Source organism: Girardinichthys multiradiatus, chromosome 5 (assembly GCF_021462225.1).
Source record: "Girardinichthys multiradiatus isolate DD_20200921_A chromosome 5, DD_fGirMul_XY1, whole genome shotgun sequence".
In the NCBI taxonomy this organism is placed as follows: Eukaryota; Metazoa; Chordata; class Actinopteri; order Cyprinodontiformes; family Goodeidae; genus Girardinichthys; species Girardinichthys multiradiatus.
In genome coordinates this window covers 9,656,839-9,678,188 of record NC_061798.1, presented here as the reverse complement: position 1 = coordinate 9,678,188, position 21,350 = coordinate 9,656,839, and the positions used below count along the sequence as shown (strand labels likewise).

Here is a 21,350-nt window from a genome sequence, read left to right as displayed (position 1 = left end):
TCAGCTAATAATTAATATACCACTTGGAGGCACTCATAGATTGTGTATAATCTGTTTTCCATATCCAAGTGTTCTGGTCAGGTCAATAGGTACGAAACAAATTTTAAATAAAACAGTGACACAATGGCATGATTACCTTAATCCATCCTGAAGAATAAATGTTACACTCTTTATCCCTATTACTCATGCAATATACAAATCACTGGCACGTCAGAAACAGCACACATTGAGCTGTCATAGACCTGACAGGGCATGGTAAGGGTACTGATGCTGATTTGCGTTCCCCACCATGAGTCTCGATAATGGGCACTCAGAAAATCAAGTTATGAAAAAGGGGGTTGAATCATGTTTTGATTTTTTTTTTTTTGTCGCACGACTGCTGTGGATGGCCAGGTCTATGTATGTTTTTTTCCTTAGGAAGACACTGAGTGTACCTCAAGGCCACATTTAGGAGGATGTGGGCATTTCAGTTAAAGTCAGTTTTGTGCCACAAAAAGTTTCTCTTGGACATGCAGACAACAGCTAATTGATGGTTAAGTACATTTGAACTTTAAACATTTTTGGACTGTTCCTCATGAATAGTACATTTTTTGAAGTGAATTTTCATTTAAATTCTTTTAATTTCAACACAATATAACGTCTACAAATATCTTCATCCAAAGCCAAATTGTGCCAGAAGTAGTGTGACCAAGCCCCCACCTATCATTTGGCTCAAACTGCTTTTACTGGCTCCAGGATGGTGTTCAGAGCGGCCTCAGAGGTGAGGTTTGCCCTATAATTGTGTCAGCGATAATCAAGATTTTTGAAGTGGTCTCACACTGACCCCGGCCCTGAGGGGAGTATTCAAATCTGGGAGTAGACACCAGGGCAGACCTGGATCACACTGGGGGGACCATATATCTCTTCTGCACTGGGAAGTCCTTGGGTTCCACCCTCAAATAAGCTGCGGTGATGGCAGGGAGAGGGAGGGATGGATGGATTCAAAAACCTCCAAAATGATTGAAAACTGTAACTGTATAACGTCTGTATGTTTACCAACTTAGTATTATACAGGATGCACATAGTTGCAATGTGGGGATACCTTCATATTACCTATTTTCTAAATACAGCCAATGTTACTGGACTAAATACAGCGCCTTGCAAAAGTATTCATGATACTTAAATGTTTCACATTTTGTTGCATTATAACCAGAAACTTTGGTTAATTTTTTTTAGCTATACCAACACAACGCAGTGCACAATGGTGTAGTGGAGGGAAAATTATACTTGGTTGTCAAAACTTTATAAATAAAAAACCGAAAAACAATAGCATTCACTTATATTCAGTACCATTTACTCTGACACCCTGGAATACAATCCAGTACAACAAACTGCCTTTAAAAGACACCAAATTAGTCATATTTTAATTTCAGTAAAAAATCCAATGCTCTGTGAAGGTCTTCAAGGTTTGTGAAGGATGTAAGTGAACAAACAGCAGCATAAAGACCATGGGGTACACATACTTTTGCAAGGCACTGTATAGGAAAGGACAGTATAAAAAAAGCTTTTACTTAAAAAGAAATGTCAGATGATCTTATCCTATCTCATCGTACGTCAGATAATGCTGAAGTAATATTTTAACCATGACACTTTTGTTGCCTCCCACGACAGACAACCTGTAGGTAACCAAAACCTACTGCAAACAGAAGCGACTTGGACTGACAAAAACTAACAGAAACCAAAATGTTCAACTTCAGTTGTCTTTGCCTACTTTTATAAGCAGAGGTCTGTTTATGATACTGAACACACAGACTAGTTGGAGCGGTCCGATTCATATTGTTTTACTGCTGTCAGCTGTCACAGCCAGTATGAGAGCTGCCACCGATGCGAGCGTTTCAACTTGTCAGACTAATCGCTGTCATTATGATAGCCTCCTTTTATCCGCTCGAGCTGCTTTGTTTGATTGTTAAACCATGAATACAGTTTTCTGTAATGCCGACAAAATCAAATTTAGAGTCCAGTTCCTGCTCAGGCTTAAAAGAAATCAAAACAATCAGTGCTTTTTATGCCTTCCTGTGATTAGCATTAATTATTTGTATTTGGGGCAGAGTTGATGTCAGACTGAATGAAAGAAAAACTGCTATACCACCATTATGGTATTTCAAAGTAAATATAACATTTTTATGAAGTCGACATTTCAAATCATTTTTAGCATCTTGTATTAGTGACTAGCTCAGTTAGCGCTGTTAAGATCACCAAAACAGGAGTCTCCATGTGTATTGGCATACACCAGCTTTCGATCTCAAGGTATACCACAGCTTTAAAAAAGTAACAGTTTTAAAACCAAAAAAGGTTTCATCATACTGATTACTCATTATGGTTTATGTTTGGAGTAGAACAGCACAGCACTCACCCTCGATCACTCTCATTTCTCTCGTTTACACTGAAGTCAGTCAGCGGTTTGGAAAGTCATGCCACGGAAACTAAAGGAGCATTAGTGTTAATAAGATAATTTTTTCTGGACATGGAAAGATGTGTTAAGCAGCAGAGTGCAAGCTAGGTAACTAAACTAATAGCTTGACTAATTAACTATTAGTCAAGCTAATATTAGATATTAGCTTGTTTGACTGCTATTGCTAACAGAACAGCAGTTAGCACATTTATTTTAAAACTTCTAATAAATTGAGTGGGTGTTTAGTCCAAATTTTGCTTTAGTCTTGCACCACTGTTTACATCTGTTAGGAAAAATCATTTAAAACAATGTGCCATTTTAGAGTGACTGTCAACACACACATTCTTGTTCTCTCATAAGTGTGTGTCATAAAATCATAATACCAATAAATACATGCCAGACATTTTTTTTAACTGTAATCAGTATATGATTTTGGAAGCAGCAATGTAATAACTGCAGGCTATTTTAAATAAAAGCCAACATACTGTAAGTTTTACACATTTTATCTGACAATTTTATGTTAAAACCATGATTGTGTGAAACTGGGGTATTGATACTAAAGGTTATTTGACTGTGATAATCTCTTAATGGTCCGTGCAAAGGAAGGTTGTAGATAGATACCTTAACTCAGAGATTTCCAAAAGGCCACCAACATTTCCAAATCCTGTTCTTTCCACAGCAAACACAGATTGAAAGGCTAAAAAACAGAGCAGCTTGGATGTATTCCGTTCAGACGTCTTGCTATCTGCTGAAAGTCTTGCTCTCTCTCACTGACTCTGATTCACAAGCTAAATGAACTGCTGACATGTCTTTATATGTTGTTAAAATATAGTTTACTTGTAAATAGCTTCTATGTGCTTTGACTTCAGTCTTATCCTCCCCACTGACACTGCAAATAGTTAACTTTGTGCCTCAGTAAAAGCATATAAACCGAAGAGTGTGGTGGTACTGCAATCTGGCAGTGATTCGGTATGGTGTGTTCATTGATCCAACATTTTTAAGGTTCTGATCATCTGGGCACTGATCAGGACTGTCTGAGCTAAAAATAATCAGATTCTGGTCACCATACAATTACTTTGTGCATCTCTCCTCTCCAATTATTTGTGGGATTGCAAACACAGGTTCCTATTAAATGACTTCATGTCCACAACTTACCTACAACCATGAGGTTGAGCTCAAAGCCTTTCTTCATGGCCTTCCTCCTCATCTGCTCCAGGATGGCATCAATGCCCACGTAGCTGAAGTCTCCTCCATGGCTCTTCTCCCCCTTTCCTTGGGGGTTGGGATGGTGGGGCTTGGCGGACTCTGACATGTTGCTGTGGCTCAGACTGACCTCTGACCCTGAGAAAAGGCAAAAAGAAACTGAATTTATTCACTGGCCATAATATTTGATTAATTAACTTAAAATAAGTTGAATTAAACCCAAAGGGAACCGTTCAACATGTGAATATAAGGGAAGGTGAACAGCAGAAGGGTAACGGCATTAGAAGATATTCTTCTAGACAGCTCATTTCCTGTGTGAAACAGGGTAGCAGACTTCAAATCACATTTCACTGCACCTATCAGTCATTCAAATGGCAATAGCAAAACTCTTCAGTTAAAAATTTAAACCAAATCAAAAACATGACAGCATCTGGTTTACATGGCCTCAATCCAAAACACTAAAACATACATATTTTTTTAAACAATAGATGCAGAAATTTGAACTCAAGTGAGAAACTAAGGCCACACTTTGCATGATTCTAAAATGCCAAGACAAACCAGACAAATGCGGCTTGGACACGAAGCAGCCACTACAAATCGGAGCCTACCTTAGTTTAGGGGAGGACTGCTTGTTAGAAAGTGAAGACAATCTGCCAAGGCAACTCTGCAACATGCAGACTAAAACCCAGCTTGGCTCTGCCAAAATGTGCTACTGCGTGCTTGCAGAAGTCGATTCCCTCCTCTCGCTGGAGGAGGAGACAACAGTTTCCTGTGTTCTAACAGAAACGTTTGGTAGTGTGTGTCTGAGTTTTGAAGTCACAGGCATGACAAACCACAGTCACATACCTAAAGCTGGATGAGGGCATAAATTCAAATTATATTCATTCTACTGGTGAGTAGATTCACTTCTATTGGTTCACAAAATCACATAAGGGAAGGTTTAGTTTAAATAGCATACAACTACAAGCTTTACGTTTAGATCTTTAAAAATCTGAAGTGTGGGATACAGTATATTTGTAATGGCCCATCTTTTGCAAAACAGCTCAGCTTAAGTCAGATTGGAGGTGAAGCACCTCCTCACAGCAAAAATCATCTCTCACCACAGATTTTGAACTGCATTTAGGTCTCTACATTGACTGAGTTTTGCTCTGCTAGAAGATGAACTCCTGCTCCAGTCTCAAGTCTAATGCACAGGTTCTCTGCTTTGCATGGTATTTAGCTCCATCCTTTTTCCCCATCAACTCTGGCCGGTGTCCTTTCTGAAGAAAAGCATCCCCACAACCTAATGCTGCCACAACTATACATCATAGTGTGGATGATATGTTTAGAGTGATGTGCAGGGTTAGTCCCCTTCACATACAGTATATGACTTTGCATGTAGGCAAAAAGGTTTAGGTCTGATCTGACCCAAATACCTGTTTCCAAAGGTTTGCTGTGTTCTCCACATGGCTTACTGCACACTTGACATTTCCTCTCAACAATGTGTTTCTTCTTGTCCCTATTCCACTAAGGCAAGATTTGCGGTGAACAACTAACAGCTTAGTGGTCAACAGATTCTTCCACCTGAGCTATGGCTGTCTACAGCGTCTCCATAGTTATCATAGGGATCTTGGCTGCTTCTCTTATCAATGCTTTCCTTGACCGGCTTGTCAGTTTAGGTGACGTTGTCTGGGTTGGGCTGCAGCTGGTAGAAAACATTTTGCAAAGCACTGCACATGCAATGTTACTGAGGATCGTTCGTAACTATCACTGCCCTTGTAGTGAGGTGAGCATTTTTAAGGCTCTCTCTTACTGAAAACAGAGGGTTAATAATACATTTCTAAAGACTATGTTCAACTGTCTCCTGATTAAAGAGGATAAATCTGCATGTGTCCTGTGATCATAGACTCTTCTACCTCAGTCATCTACATGGATTTCACAATAATCTCTCTGAAACCTTTCTTCGTCTCTTCAAAGACTCACAGAATAATGAAAGTTCAGATTATAAGGAAGAGTGCCACACCTTCAGAAGTCCATCTAAATTTCAGTGCTTTGACAGTGTAATGTTTAGCTGATGACATGAACTTTGATATCACATACATCTCACCTACAACTTGAGAGCCCCGTTACTAATCACAGTAGAAGTTTTCTTTCCACTTTCTCAAGATGCTGTATTCCTTTGTAGGACATTAATTTGATTAAAATAAGCAAACATGACAAGACATTACATGACTCTAATCTATAATGTAGTGTTAACCTTGCCTTAGCACTGCATTACAGTGAGCACAGGTTGATTTAGAGCAGCAATGCTGACCTCAAGAAACCCAACATATTTTGTATTTTGTACAATATTCCTAAGGTATTTGGATCAGTTTATCTTTAGCTTGTGTTTGCCAATCTTTCCATGCAGTGTCACAAGGTATCGTTTGGCTAACCCTGCAGTTACACCGCTTCGGACTGAACTCAAAAGACATTGGACGGCTCTTGAACGATGAATGATGCAGATAAGCTCTAATGACATGCTACGGGTCTGTAGCCAGGCTTCTTTCTGGGTTCCAAGACCCCAGAAAACAGACATAGTTTAAATAGAGGCAAATACACAGCAATGACATGCTACATGCTTCAAAATTCACTCCTCCTTCTCAGGCAGTCACTATTACTTTCAGATGCATTAACTTTTCCAAGAGATGGAAAGCGTGTTGCAGTACCTTTAAAAACCTCTTTTATAATAAATGTTTGTGTGTAAGATGTTTCTTCATCAAATCTACATTATAAGATTATGACAACAATGAGGACAATGAAAACTATCCCATCCAATTAGACTTCTTAGAAAACCATAGTAAACATACAGATCATGATAGGGCTGCAGCATCAGTTAAATCCAATCTGTTCTCACATGAGCAAGATTCAACGGACGCATCAAAACGGAACAACATTTCAGGCATGAGAAACTGAACTTCTGTAATGGGAAACCAACTTGAGCAAAGATACACATAGTAGCATCAGCCAATCAATGTAGTCCCTTCAATAATGAAATATAATCTCTAATGAACCATAGTTTTTAAATATCAAAACGACAGCTAAACAAGGCATTGGACAAATGGATGTTATATATTTAGATAGTTTAGAAAAACTCAGTCATTGCTTGATTATTAGGGGAGATATCCTAATAACGATAACCAGTAGGTCTGGGCCAGTTACCCGTATTAACGTACAGTATGTCAAGATTATATAGTAGCATTTTTTGTGACATAGTAAAAGTCCTTTAGACGAGATGCCACTGTGACCCACATTTTCCGACTTCTACTCATTGGGGTCACCTGGCTGAAAGGCAGCCACTACAACTTTCCCTTGCTGACAAATTTGGCTGTTATATCCAGTTTACTCATGTTGTGTAAGTAAGAAAAGGCCTTCATCAATCTATTGGGTTTACACCATTTTAAAAAGGTGGGTTACTTCATCCAGGTTAGATGTCAGTCGCAGCTCAGTTCAAGTATTCTTGGTGTGTTGTTCACAAGCTACAACAGGATGCAGCAGGACATGGATATACGGACTGGGGTCCTATCCACTCTTGACTCACCAGGCCATCAGCATTCCAACCCGGACATTTTGGGATCAGATATGGATCATGCCTGAAAGAACCAGAAAGCAAATAGAAGCAACTGAAATGTGGTTCCTCTGTAAGGTAGCAAGACTTAGCCTTAGATCTGGTGAAAAGCTCTGTCGAACATGGGTAGCTAAAGCCACTGCTCCTCAACATTAAAAGGAGTCAGTTGAGGTTCTTTGGGCATATGATTCAGATTCCTCCTGAGTCACTGCTTTTGGATGTTTTCTGAGCACATCCCACTAGTAGAAGACCCCCTGGCAGAACCAGAACTTCTTGGAGAGACTGCATATCTGGGCTGTGAATGCTTTGGGATCCACCAGCATGAGCTGGAGACTGACACTGGGGAGACAAGTGTCTGGGTTTCCCTCCCAGACCTGTAACCCCATCTGTGACCACCTCTTAGATAAGTTGAAGATAATGGATAGATGGAAAGCTACGAGTGACATGCCATATAAACCAGCGGAGGGTCAGCTATGCAGCTGTAGATCCTGTTATACATTTTGTTTTTGTCTTTGTCTTAAAACTTATTTTAACTTAAAGTTGTCAAACTGTTTAAACCTTACATCAGCCCATGCTTACTGCAAACTGATAGTACATATGAACACAGATCATTAATATACATTCACAACATTAAGTAAATGATTTTATTTTTTCACCCCACAAAACACAAATGCAACATTGAGGGATTAGCTGATTTAGAGCTTTGTTTGAGGAATGAATGGGATGAGTTGAAGAATTTTCTTTGCGTGAATAGATAAATCCCATCAAAGAGATTATTCCAGGCTCTGGTCATTTATTTTTAAATGTGGGCAGTTATGAGATGAGTTTCACATTTCTGAGGATGAAGTTTGCTCCTGGGGCTGCACAGTCTTCCAAAACCGTTCATGATACATCTTCGTGTTTAATAAAAATGAGTTCCTGCTGTGTGTTTTATCTTGGTTTCCTGTTTGTCGCTGAGAACTTCACAGCAGAAAAACCACATATTTTACATCCGCAGTAAAACAACTCATAGAAGTTAGCAGCTAAACACAGGAATCAGTTAATATTTTGCTTTTAGAAGCACCCAGAAAAACAGGTGTACTGTGCTCTCAAGGAACATAACAATGCTTTAGTCATGTTTAGTAGTTCTTGAAATAAAATAGTTTCTTCATAGTTAAACTAACTTGTAGGACGTAGTAAGGAATAGAAAGATATGGTAAAAACGCTGCCCTATAAGGCATATCTTTGGTCGGTTGTTGCATATTCTTACCAGATGTCACAGCAGGGACCAACTGGTCCATATGGATAGTAAGAATATGCACCAATAGAATGCTTGGATGACTACAGCCACCTAAGGTTTAACCTACTATGAGTAGAGTAGTGGCAAATATAGTAACATTCTGACAAGATCAGATGTGCAGAGCTGAATTTTGACCAAATGAAGACCCACCCTAGTTTTAGAATCTAGACTGGAGCCAGCACACTTTGAACGGTTACTGGGAAAGGCTCATCATCTATTTGGTGAACTAGACTCCATCCTGCAAGAGGCCAAAGCATTTTTCTTGCAATAACTGTTTGAGTTTGTGTAATTACTTTCACTTTAATAAAATTAAAACATGAGTTCCATGTTCCTAAACAGCCAAATGATCTGCAGTGAGTTTTATCTTTTTTTCTGTGGGGCTGTCTACCAGTATCAACACATCCAGAGTTTTTAAAAGCTAACTTTTCAAAGCTGCTAATGATATTCAGCTAAACCTCTCCTTTACAGTCCTTTTAATGGGTCTGCAATGCCCTACCCCCACCACTATCAGTGTAAAACATGAGTGACTCCCAACCTATGACTTGTGCACCCAGTGAGCCATTTTGTTATACGGGTGCCTTCTCAGTCAAACGTGTTAGCAAATATAGAACGTACAAGAATCGATTATGAAAAGAAAATAATTCTAACTTCAACATTTAATTCTTAGGCATTTTATTATTTTCATTTCAAATTAAACATAAAACTTTTGCTGTGAAAGTGAATAGGTATTCTAATAAAATACAAAAACATAAATAATAAACCTACCTTTGTTATGACAAAAACTGGAGCTTTTTAAAAAAAGTCCCCAATAAACAGACATTTGAATTAAAAAAATCCAGAACAGAACACTTAACAAAAATAATAATCAGGCTCACTATGTCAGTTTTACTTTGTTTTTATAATTTATCTGAGCTTTGAGGATACACCTGAGCTTGCTTGTCTTTGATAGATCTGGAGGTGGAAACAGCTGTTACTTTTCTCTCCCAGTAGCGCAGTGTAATGCAGGTGAACAGCAATTACACCCCTGCTCTAGTCTTTTCCACTTGTAATTGTTTTATTGTGTCTTTTTTGCACTTTTGGTTGATAAATGCTTGGTGCATTTTGCACCTGGGTCTTAATAAAGCATCAAACATCCAAGAATTATCCCTACTAACTGATGATATTTACCCATCACCTTAGAAATAAAATATTTAATGTTTCCACGCCACGTGCCCTCTGCAATGTGCTCATGTACCACTAGGGGTACGAGTACTCCTGGTTGTGAATCACTGTAATACTGGTCAGGAGTCTCCTAAATGTTTCCCATGATAACACAAAATGGATGTATGTATGTTTCCGCCCACAAAAAAAATGCAGCAGCCATGGTGTGTAAAACCTAAAGGAAGGCCACCACTCACTCTTTTCACTAACACTAAAACTCCAGTTGGCAAGCTATGAGCTCCATGTCTATTAATCAGTTTACACAGCGGTCAGGCTACCTGAGCAGATAGCCTGACTAATTAACAAACTGACATCCACTTGTTTTACTTCTGTATTTCACGAACAGCTTTTGCACATGAAATACACATATAGGTTTCATATCTTTCAAAGCAAAGCCGTTTTTAAGGCAGAAAAAAACTTGTCCTGTAAGATTTGCCTTTGCACAACTAACAGGAACTGCAACGAAATATGCTGTGAGTTGTATTGTTACCTAATCACATTAAAACAGAGAGTCAACACGAGTGCTGCATTGTAAGAAATCAGCAAGAATACCCAAAGAGATTATGAGCCAGTAGCTCAAAGAACTGGTTAGAAACAATTATTAAAGCCACACGTATTTGAGGTGACACATCTGAACATTACATTAGCTATCTTGACTACATTAAGGCATGTTGGAGCAGCATATTGGGGCTGACCTGTAAACTCCAATTGGGACAAAATACCTGTGGCTGACCAAAAAAAAAAAGTAGGAGAGCTTTAAAGCTAAATGGTTTTAAAGAATATACATCATGCTGATTTTATTAAGCTTAAGTTCGGCTGGTGACTATTCCTAAATGGCTCTGATGGGTACCAGAGGCCAAAAACAAAAATCTGTATTGGGATATCTGTATAAATAATATAAAAAAGTTTTATATTATCTTAGCAGCAGTTGGAATATGTGTTACTTTTGTCTAAATAGAATCAATTTGATATCCTGGACAGGTCGCCTGCCCATCACAGGCAACACATGACAGACAACCATGCATGCAAACACCTAAACGCAATTTAGAGTAACCAGTTAACCAAACAGGGAAATACTCATCATCTGTTTGGTAAACTAGACTCCAGCCTGCAAGAGGCCAAAGCACTGACTGTGGGAGGAAGCTGAAGTACCTGGAGAGAACCCACGCATACAGGGGAGAACATTGCTTCCACATTGCAATTCATACTTATGTTTGAAATTTTTTGTTAAATGCCATTAAAACCGTTGTGCTTTTATTTGAGGTTATCATACCATGAGAATCTCATACTGGCCCATGCCTATTTTTGTGTTAGGGGCACACAATACAGCTTGTAAGAAGCGAAGTATTATGATGAACACCATTGCCAGACTGATCATATGTAATTGTCGCGTCTGGCAATCAGCATTCTGATTAATAATCTGTCAGGGAGCAACCATGCTCTTTAAAGACACTAGGTTACTGCCACTGGACAATAATCCCAGGGAATCATTTTCAGTCACAATGACAAGCCAAACACAAGATGAGCAGTAACAACTTTAAATTAATTAGACAGATTTGATTACCCTAAATGGCATGACAGTTAGCTTTATGGCAGAGCTTCTAACTGAGATCAATTATCCTAGCTTCTCTTTTACTTGTCAGCAGTGTTTTGCTCAGACATTTGTTTACACGCTGCGAAGTTCTAAAACTAAACCAACCAAAAGTCTGAAGACAAGTCTTTCTTTCTTTCAACTGTTTTTCCATTGCAACTTATCTGTCAGGCACATTCATGGAAATCCCACTTGGCCATTTTTACTCCATTTGAGTTTTTGTAAATGATAATGAGGTATCTGTTGGTGACAGAGTAGAGATGGTACAGCTGGGGAGAACTATCTATATTTAGGATAATTATTTACACCAAAATACCACAAATGTACTTTTAAAGTGACATTATTACTTAGATTCACATCATAGGCCGCATATGAGACAAATGATGGCCACAGATGGCCCAAGAAGAAAAAAGGCATTTTCACAAGGGTCTCAGTATTGCCACCCAGCACCGTCACTTGTGATGGCCTTTGAAGAATGTAACCCTTGGTCTAATGCGGAGCATAGCAGATGGTGTTGCATTGCTGAAAATGCAGCTCCCAGCACCAGGAGCTTCTGGTAGAGCAGACTTGTATCAAAACACCCCTAAAAAACAGCAACAAATGTGAGGAAACAAAGAGAGGGGTCGTCACATGAAGGAACCACTGAGATAAAAGAGCAGTGCCAGAGATAAGTGTTAAAATACCAGAAACACGCCGACTGAACACAGCTGGGATCAATGGCTGTAAGCGGAGACAGAGAATTAAAAAAAGGAAAGTCCAAGGCAGCAGGGAAGACACTGTTCTGCTGAGTGCCATTGTGAGAGCCCAATGACCACAGCTATAACCTAAAGCTTGAACATTTCTGAGAAACATGGAAGAGAAACTAGGAGGGCCCCACCGCAGGACCAGCTAGCAGCTGCAGCAGGGGATGGCGAACAGGGAAAAGGACAAACAGATCCCATAGTGCAGTAAATCTGGTAGCCACTAATCACCAAGTGGTAAAGGGGCTGACTGGTTCAAATACTTTCATTCTGAATGTGGCTAAGCAATTTATGAGGAAATAAAAAGCATTTCAACATTGAGAGTTGCCTTCGATTATATAAGACTAAAGTTCTTCAGGTCAGAATATTTAAATATTAAGAAAATATTTTGTGATTGAGTAGCAAAGGGTTAATTATCACACTTAGGGGTCTCACAGAAAACAAAGCTAATAAAAACATATGTTCAGCCGTTTGATACATTTTCCTTTACTGGTCGGCAAGCAAGTTTAAGCGAGTACTTTAGCAATGCACCTATCAGAGATTTTGTAAACCCATGACCCTGATTTTGAGTTTAACTGATCCTAATTTCTTTTGAAGAACCATAAACCATAACAACAAAACAGACCAACGTGCATTTATCTTTTGGCAAAAATAAAAGCGTAACTTTCCTAACAGTAAAATGTTTATAGTAAAATAAAACTTTGATTTCCTCAAGAACAGCCCAACAGTACAGAACTCTCTGTTTGCATCACCGAAATTCTAAAATAAAATAGTAAAACTGGATTTCATGTGAGGTTTCTAAAATATTGCTAACATTTCCAAATGTAGAATGCTCCATTACAGAGAGCTGACCTCTTTAGAGGATGAAACAGTGTAACATTGCTGCAGTATGTTAACCTTCTTGCTATCTGCCTTCGTCTAATTCCCTGTTGTGGCAGCATGCATGAACACCTGACATTCCTCCATAAAAAATAAACTCTCTTTTAAAAAAGCATGGTGCATTCACCGATTAAAAGTCGGATTTCTCATTTCCAACTGACTAAATCATCAATCAGGGCCGGTCAAAGATAAAATCGTCTGATTCTGGTTACCGACTGGTCTCTGGAAAACCTTGTGAGAAACAATATGTAATATACTATATCCACAATAGCTCATTTCTACACTTCCTTAGAAATAAAAATGTCAGAATGTATCTTGATATTCAAAATGAAAGATAAACTCATTCAAATTCACGTAACCATGGTGGATTTTTCTACATGCCAGAACCTATTTTTTATTTCCAGTCATAATTCCAGAAACAGAATCTGACAGATGACCTATAATTACTTAATCACACAGTCACGGCGCTGAAGAAGAAACAACCACAACCGTACCTCTCCCAACGCAGACTAACTGTCAGCCCTTAAAGAACATGACATGTCCGACCTCCTCCCAGCAATGACATACAGTCAGAGCAAAAACTCTCTCCTGTGGGCATCCACTGAGATAAACAGAGCAAGACATGTATGCAGAAACGCATCACCGTTCACTAAATAACGCTGCATTTTCACCACAAATAAGAAATAAATAAAAAATAAATAATTACGCTGAAACAGAACAACTGCCACTTTAAGGGCATAAGATAAATATATCCACGTTACAGAGGAAGCCTCAGAGCTTTAGAAGATACAGTAATGCACAAAATAGCATTTGCAGAGTGTCTCGTTGTTCACAGTTAAACATGTTCACACCTCGCTTCTTAGCAGCTCTACATCCTGTAGGCAAATTCTTTGGTCAGAAACAGCAAAAGCATGACGATGTCAAACAAAACAGCAACAAAACACTGAGCATTTAGAGGTGGATGTACCATTCAAGATTTAAGGTTTGAAATATACATGCGTGCTAGCTATATAGCATACATTTTTTGTGGCACTAGTGGCCTTTATTTCACAGTATATAGACAGCAGAGGTATAAGGAGAACACATGCACCAAATGTCCCAGGGTCGGGAATAGAACCCTGGATCGCTACGTCGTGGTCTCATAGCCTTTGTATATGGTGTGCCTGCTCTACCTTTACATCATGGGTCGAACCTACAAAATACAATTTTTTAAACATCTGTGTCTGGTGTGGAGCTCAAAGAGGAGGAAAAAAGGAATATGTGGGCTCTTATTTCATGGGGACTGACCCTGAACAATCATGAGGATGTTTTTAATCACTTGTGATTAACATACTCTTTATCAGCATCGTATTCTGAATAGAAATGTTTTAAACAATTACAAGGATTATTTTAAATGCAAAGCAATGCCTTAAAAGTCAAATCAATTATTCCTAATATGATGTAGTTGCAGCACTGATGCAGCAGAAGGTCTACTGGGTAAATCACATGTAAGTTCATCCTCAATGAACTTACATGTTCATTGAGGATGAACTTACACTCAAAGCAGTCTTTGTTTGATAAATAGTAGACGTTTTGCTATGTGAGGGTTTTATTAATAATTCCTCTTCATTCAACATTCTAAAATAAAGCCCCATTCTCAGTCATTTTTTTGTTTTGTTACTTTGGTTAAAAAAAAAAAAAAAGGGGTTTCGCACCATTTTTCTCCCAGAGAGGCAATGGGTGAGTCGTTATTTGCTCGCCATTTCAGCTGGAAAATGCAGGGTTTTCCCCATTCAGAACTCTACCTCGATCATGTGACTAATAAACATAACAGGGCTGTTTAGGAGACGAAATAAAACTTGTATGAAATAATGAGTAAAGACACCTAATCTGCAGAATATGATAAAGTCCAGGCTGTGGACATCCAGGAGCTGGTCAGTGGCAGTTTCTATTTTTTTAAATGTTTCCACATATTGTTTTTTCCTCATGTTGTTTGTACTGACATATCAACTGTTTGAACAGATGAACGCAACACCTTCAGACATTAGAAAATTGTACCCAAAGACGAACCAGACTTGTGGATGTCCACAGTTATCCTGCTAGTATTTTACATGATTTCTTTGGATTTTCCCATGATGTCACACAAGGAAGCAGTGTGTTTGAAAATACATCCACATGACTACGCCAAAACAAATTCCTTGTATGTCCAAAAACGTACTTGGCAATAAAGCTTTTCTGATTCTGGTGTCTGAAAAACCTGATTCCCATGTTTTTAGAAGCTTAAGAAGTCATGACCTCCTTTTTTGAGCTATTGTAAATGTTTAAAGGAATCTTAGCGAACGGAAACCTTTGACTTAAAATGTAATTAAAACAATTCTAATATCCATTATTCTGCCATTCTGCAGATAGAAATAATCTTTATGATCCAACTGACACAAAACTGGACAATGTTATGCATGTTTTTATACATTTTAGTTAAATATCCAATTTCAGTTGCAGATAAAACATTTTTATGAAAGTGTATCATAAAACGTAATTGCTTTTATTTAAAACAAAAAATCCAGTTCTTGTTATTCAACTGTGATTCATCCTGCTAGAGTTAAGCAAAAAACACATGCTAAAGTTATGGTTATTGGGCACAATATTAAACAGTTTGTTTTCTGCTCCTTAGGAAATTTAACTGGGAGTTTCACATTACCTAACAGCCGGTTTTTAGTTGGGCTATCTGCTGCAGTAGCCAGCCAAACTTAACAGAGATGCTATCCACAGCCTCCAACTATAATTTTAAAAGAACGTTACCTTAATAAAAGTGACAGAGTGACAGAGGGGTTTCCCTCCACTTTTTACACCATTACTGATGGTTTTCAAGACCAAAACAAAATGATAAAAGACAAATTTACCCTTTTTAGATAAAGTGTATTTGGTTTCCCTCTGCTGTCTGAATAGGCAGTTCTCAGCAATGAGTGGGGGAGGGGTAGTGCTGGGCTATTCTATATCTCACACAGCCAGAGACAACTCCAACCATACTTTACCTTGAAATCTGTCCATGCTTAGACATAATAAACTCAGATTGCTAAGACAGACCTTCTCTGACCATCTCCCACTGGCAAGAAAGCTTTGCCCTACATTTAAAAAAGAACACTTCTGAGCTAAGACTTCTGCGTGTAGCATCCAATAATACAACCATTCAAGAAACAGTGGGCTAACCAGATAGGTGGACCATGCGACATACTGAACATGTGGTTGAAAGATCATACTTCAAAAATCAGACTACTCTGTGGCGTTTGAACTGAAGTCAGAAGTCAACTTAGCAGACCTCAAACTCAAAATAAAATTAAACTGCATCAAAACAGCTTGGCTGTATTGATGCACTAGATCAAAACTAGCCTGGAGGTGAGGCTCCAGAAGAAAGGCAGACTACAGGGACCGACAAATTAATTATAGAGTGACAAGACCTATCTTGATTGGTCAGCTCCTTATTTTGGGAGCTTGATCATCCATGCACGCTGCAGAGCAGAGGCCACAATGGGTGGGAAAAGAAAGAAAGAAAGAAAAGGAGAGGGGAGAAAGAAAGTGAGGGGGGTGGAAGAATGGGAGCGCTGACCCCCCAATGACTGAACAATGAGAGAGCAAGGGAACAGATATTTCAGTGAGTAAGTATAAGGCTGTCAAACCAAATTACGGTCTTTCCACACACCTCCTCGCAAAACACGCTCAATCTTCACCTCTCTGCTTCAGATCTTCATTCCAAGCACAGCACAGCAAGTACACCTGGCAAACTGAGACAAGAAGCAGTCTTAAAACACCCATTTCAACACCCTCTCTGTTTCTCTCCTTCAGTCTTCAAGCCCATCACTTCTTTTTCTCCATTAAAACCATTCCCAACTTTTACTGCAAGACAGAAAGAACACAGCAAACATAAAAGGTGACAACTCACCCAACCCTTTCCTCTCCTATTTCCTTCTCTCCCACTCTCTTCCCTTCTCAATCACAGCTCCAGCTTGCGAGGCCAAACTGCTTCTGCTGCTGCTCCCTGGCCACGCCCACAAAGGGTCATGTGATCCACATCCCAAGGCATTCGCCGGCCACACCCCTCATTCAGAGAAAGTCAGTAGATAACTTGGGGGAAATAGAGAGCCATCTCAAACCATGTGGGAGCACTTAAATCCACTTGAGAAAGAAAAAATGTTTTTATGTCACAAATGAAAACGCAAGTGGGCTTCAATGTGTGTGTGTGTGTGTGTGTGTGTGTGTGTGTGTGTGACTGTGTTAGTACAAGATCCTCTTTCCCTCCTCCTGTGTGTGTCCATCTGCTCCTTCCCTCTCACAGCTTTGTTTAACTGAGGAGGGTATTAAATTATATGAGTGTGTGGATAAACTGTAGAGATTTGATCCTCTCTTTTTTTTTCAGTGCTCACTAACTCTGTCTCTGAGAGGCACAAATACTCATCGGCATCCCTCCAGCTCTGACTGACGCATTAAGCCCATGACTAACTCAGAACTTTTCTATATTTAGAAATTTAAAGCACTGTCAATGGGATCATTTGTAAAACAGGCTATACTTTAGCTTAGATTAGTGTAAAAACTGGAGCCCCAATACATCAGCTTACTAAGATAAGACGTCTTGCTAAACAGTTAAAGTCCACCAAATAGATCAACTTCGAATGTAATAGTATTTAAGTTGAGAATGACTATTTTATAAGCAGATGTAGCAATTAATACATACAATCAATACAATTAGCATCTAATAGCCACTAGCATTGCATTTTGCGACATCAAATAGATTGTAGATGTTTTATTAATACCAAACAATGGTTAATTGTTGGCTCTGCAGGGTTAAGGGCAACCAGTACCACAGGAAGCTGGCCTCCATCCACAGCTCCAGGGCATGACACCAAGTGATCTTTCCCGGCTTTACAAAAGTATGAATAGTAGCCCTTAGGTTTGCAAATGTATCCACCAAGAGACAGCTACATATAAAACCTGATAGTTGCAACATTCATTAAAGCATCTTCATAGATAGATGGTTGCCCCATCTATCCAGCAACCACCCGCCCTCCTCTTTAGAAAAACACTGGTACATAATTGTGGAAGAAATGATAATGTGTAGTTTAAAATGTTTTTCAGACATAAACATTTCAAAGTGATGTTTGAATTTGTGTTCAACCCCTTTTTATCACAATACTACTAAATAAAACCAGGGATAACAAATTGCCTTTGTAAGTCACCAGTCTAATATATACATCATCCCAAAATTTTGACATCCTTCTTGATTTTTATTTGTTAAAGAATCAAGAAAACAATAAATTTTATTCCATTCAGTTCACAATCTAATATTTTGTGTTGATCTATCATATTATCCTAAAGAAATACAATGAGATTGTGGTTGTAACACAACAAACTGTTAAAGGGTTATGAATAATTTAGATTTAAATTAAATTTATTTCAATCAATTTATTTAGGAACAATTCAAGGCAAATGTCAAACCAATCATACAGACAGATCCCAATCTGATTACATTGATCCTAGTTCTAATACAATGCAGTCAAGTTAAGGACCCAATTAGTAGTTTTAGATCTTCAGTAGTATTGTATGATGTTTATGTAATCTATAATCTATTTAAGAGCAATGAGATAAATGTGCATGATTTTTATTTTCAGGCTATGTGTACCTTTAGACTAACGGTTATCGCGACTCTGCAGCATCGCGTGAACATCGGGGGCAGTTCCACTGGATTGGCAGACCGGGGTGGTGGTCCCCCTATTCAAAAAGGGGGACCGTAGTGTGTTTTCCAACTATAGGGGAGTCATACTCTTAAGCCTCCCTGGCAAGGTCTATTCAGAGAGAGCTGAGTCAAAAAGCAAAGCTCTCTATTTACCGGTCGATCTACGTTCCTACCCTCATCTATGGTCATGAGCTTAGGGTCATGACCGAAAAAACGAGATCACGGATACAGGCGGCCGAAATGAGTTTCCTCCGCAGGGTGTCTGGGGTCTCCTTTAGAGATAGGGTGAGAAGCTCGGTCATCCAGGAGCCGCTGCTTCTCCACATCGAGAGGAGCCAGTTGAGGTGGCTCGGGCATCTGGTTAGGATGCCTCCTGGACGCCTCACTGCTGGGGTGTTCCAGGCTCGTTCCACCGGGAGGAGGTCCAGAGGAAGACCTAGGACACGCTGGAAGGACTATGTTTCTCGGCTGGCCTGGGAACGCCTTGGGATTCCCCCGGACGAGCTGGCCCAAGTGGCTGGGGAGAGGGAGGTCTGGGTCTCTATGCTTAGGCTGCTGCCCCCGTGACCCGACCCCGGATAAGCAGAAGACAATGGATGGATGGATGGATGGATTAACTTTACTTAAAAATCTAAAATATTAAGACTGACCAAACCTGAACTGGTTACATAAACAGATTTGTGAAAACATATTAAGGAAAATTAGGGTACGTACATACTGCAGGTCTTAATGCTCAATTCCGATTTTTTTGTGAAATTCGATTTTTTTGCATGGTCGTTCATATTTCCAAATATATTATAGTCCTCCTGTGAGCTGCATTCATACAACTTAAGTGTACCGCATGCGCAGTAGACGATGCAATGACATCACATGTAGCAAGCGTGCTTATTGTTTGCAGAAGTAAATACGAATGGAAATGTTGGCCTGTATCTTGCGATTTTTAATTTTTTCAACCAAAGCCAGCACATTAACAACACAATATTTTTAAGAAGATCAAAAAGAAAGTGAGCCACGTCCGCCATGGTTGTTGTTTTCTTCTAGCTTCCACGTAGCAGGATCCAGCATAATAACGTTTGTCGAGTATCAATGACGTACAGGTGACTGTGGCCTTGCCGTACAGACACAGGTCACATTTTAAAAGATCAGATACGTATCGGATTTAGGACCACATATCCAAGTGGCCTGGGTTGCATTTGAAAAAATCGATCTGTGTTGTTCAGACTGTCATGAAACGTTTTGATACAGGTCGCATAAGGACAAAAAAATCGGATTTGGGTCACTTCAAGCTGCAATTTGAACGTAGCCTTAGACTTGGGGAAGCATTACTACAAAGATGCATTGAAAGGTCATATTTAGACTAGAAAATTATAAACTGATTAGATTCTTTAAAATGTAGCTACGTGAAAAAAAAAAAAAGAGCATTTTTAGTTTTGTCAAAATATTCCAACATTTTGTCTTTTCTTGAATCCATATTTTGTCATCTCAACTTGAGAGCTTGAACAACACTAGCTAACTCATAAAGTTAGCTCCCCTCCCCTCATTCAACCATAAATGTTACAATGAACTGAGAAAATGAAACCACAGATGTCCTCCGAGAGTTTTCAGATCAAACTGAAATGTTTTACTTGGTTGAATAAATCAGAAAAGAAATAGAGTGGCTGTGGATTTTTAGACTTTAGCCACTGAGTTTCAGCTTTGAATATGACCTTTAAACTGTGTACAGTTATATGCTAGAAACATCTTAGCCTCACAATTACAGGACACACATGGAACATATTTTCCATGAAACTAGGATCTATTCCTTTAAGAAACATCATAAACGCCTAACAACGCCGGCTAGACTGAATGAAGCTGCACTGAATTTACTATTGGCAGCAAAACAGATGAAACTGTTTCCAAATCCCAAATGTTCCCTGGAAATCTGTATCACTCCTGCATCCTGTGACCCAGCAACCCCCTAACAGCAAGACAGCAACATCAAAAGGAAAAGAAATCACTTCTGGGAAACAATTCAATGATTAAAGTGAAAAAAAGGTTTAGATTAACGATGAGTTTGAGTGACAGGAACAAGGCAGTGATTTATTTATTCCTGTGTTGATATGGCTTGATATTTTTTTCCCATCAGCACGCTGGCTGAAGGTCTGAGAGAACTTCACAACATTCAGCAGAAAGGGTTTCTTCCTGCCCCAGCTGGATTTCAGTCTTAGTCTTGGTTGTGGTTTTGTTGTGAAAGTCAGAGTAGAAAACTGTGTTTATCAGGTACTTTGGGCTGTGAGCTGTTGGTACATTGAAACAACACGTGTTTATTGTCATGATACACGTGATATGGAATGATTTAAAAAAATCTTTACAGGGACTTCACTTAGAAAACATGTTTAACTAGATTTGAAAGAACTGACATGGGGTGAAGGTTGTGCTCTAGAGACATAGTTTACGATCACATTTTATACAAACCTCTGCCAGGAACATAGCTCATCATTTGCAACCTCTAGACTACCCAGGAGAAATCTGATATGACTTTTCATTAATTTATCAGTGTTTTATGAGTTAGTGAGGAACTTTCCTCCAATATTTCTTCTTTTTAGTCTAAATTGTCTTTGATCTCTTCTGAGAGTAATCTTAAATGTTTCCCCAACATTAATCAACAGAATCACCCTTTTGACTTTACATTTTTTTTGTGGCACATCTCCTTTTATCAAACAAAATACTCCCATAAAGTTGTCACCACTCGGTGAAC

General features: G+C 39.0%; 1 protein-coding gene across 8 annotated transcripts in view; it reads right to left on the bottom strand.

The window, feature by feature from the left end:
- Positions 1–21,350, bottom strand: part of septin9b (septin 9b) — a 118,646-nt gene that overhangs the window by 20,181 nt on the left and 77,115 nt on the right. For 5 of the 8 annotated variants that reach the window (XM_047366135.1, XM_047366136.1, XM_047366138.1 and 2 more), the window contains one exon: positions 3,587–3,772. In XM_047366135.1, the coding sequence (XP_047222091.1) occupies positions 3,587–3,772 (186 nt within the window). Of the gene's footprint in view, positions 1–3,586; positions 3,773–4,242; positions 4,382–16,585; positions 16,668–16,825; positions 16,967–21,350 lie in introns of those variants that run through there. The other 3 variants (XM_047366139.1, XM_047366140.1, XM_047366141.1) reach the window with 3 other exon arrangements.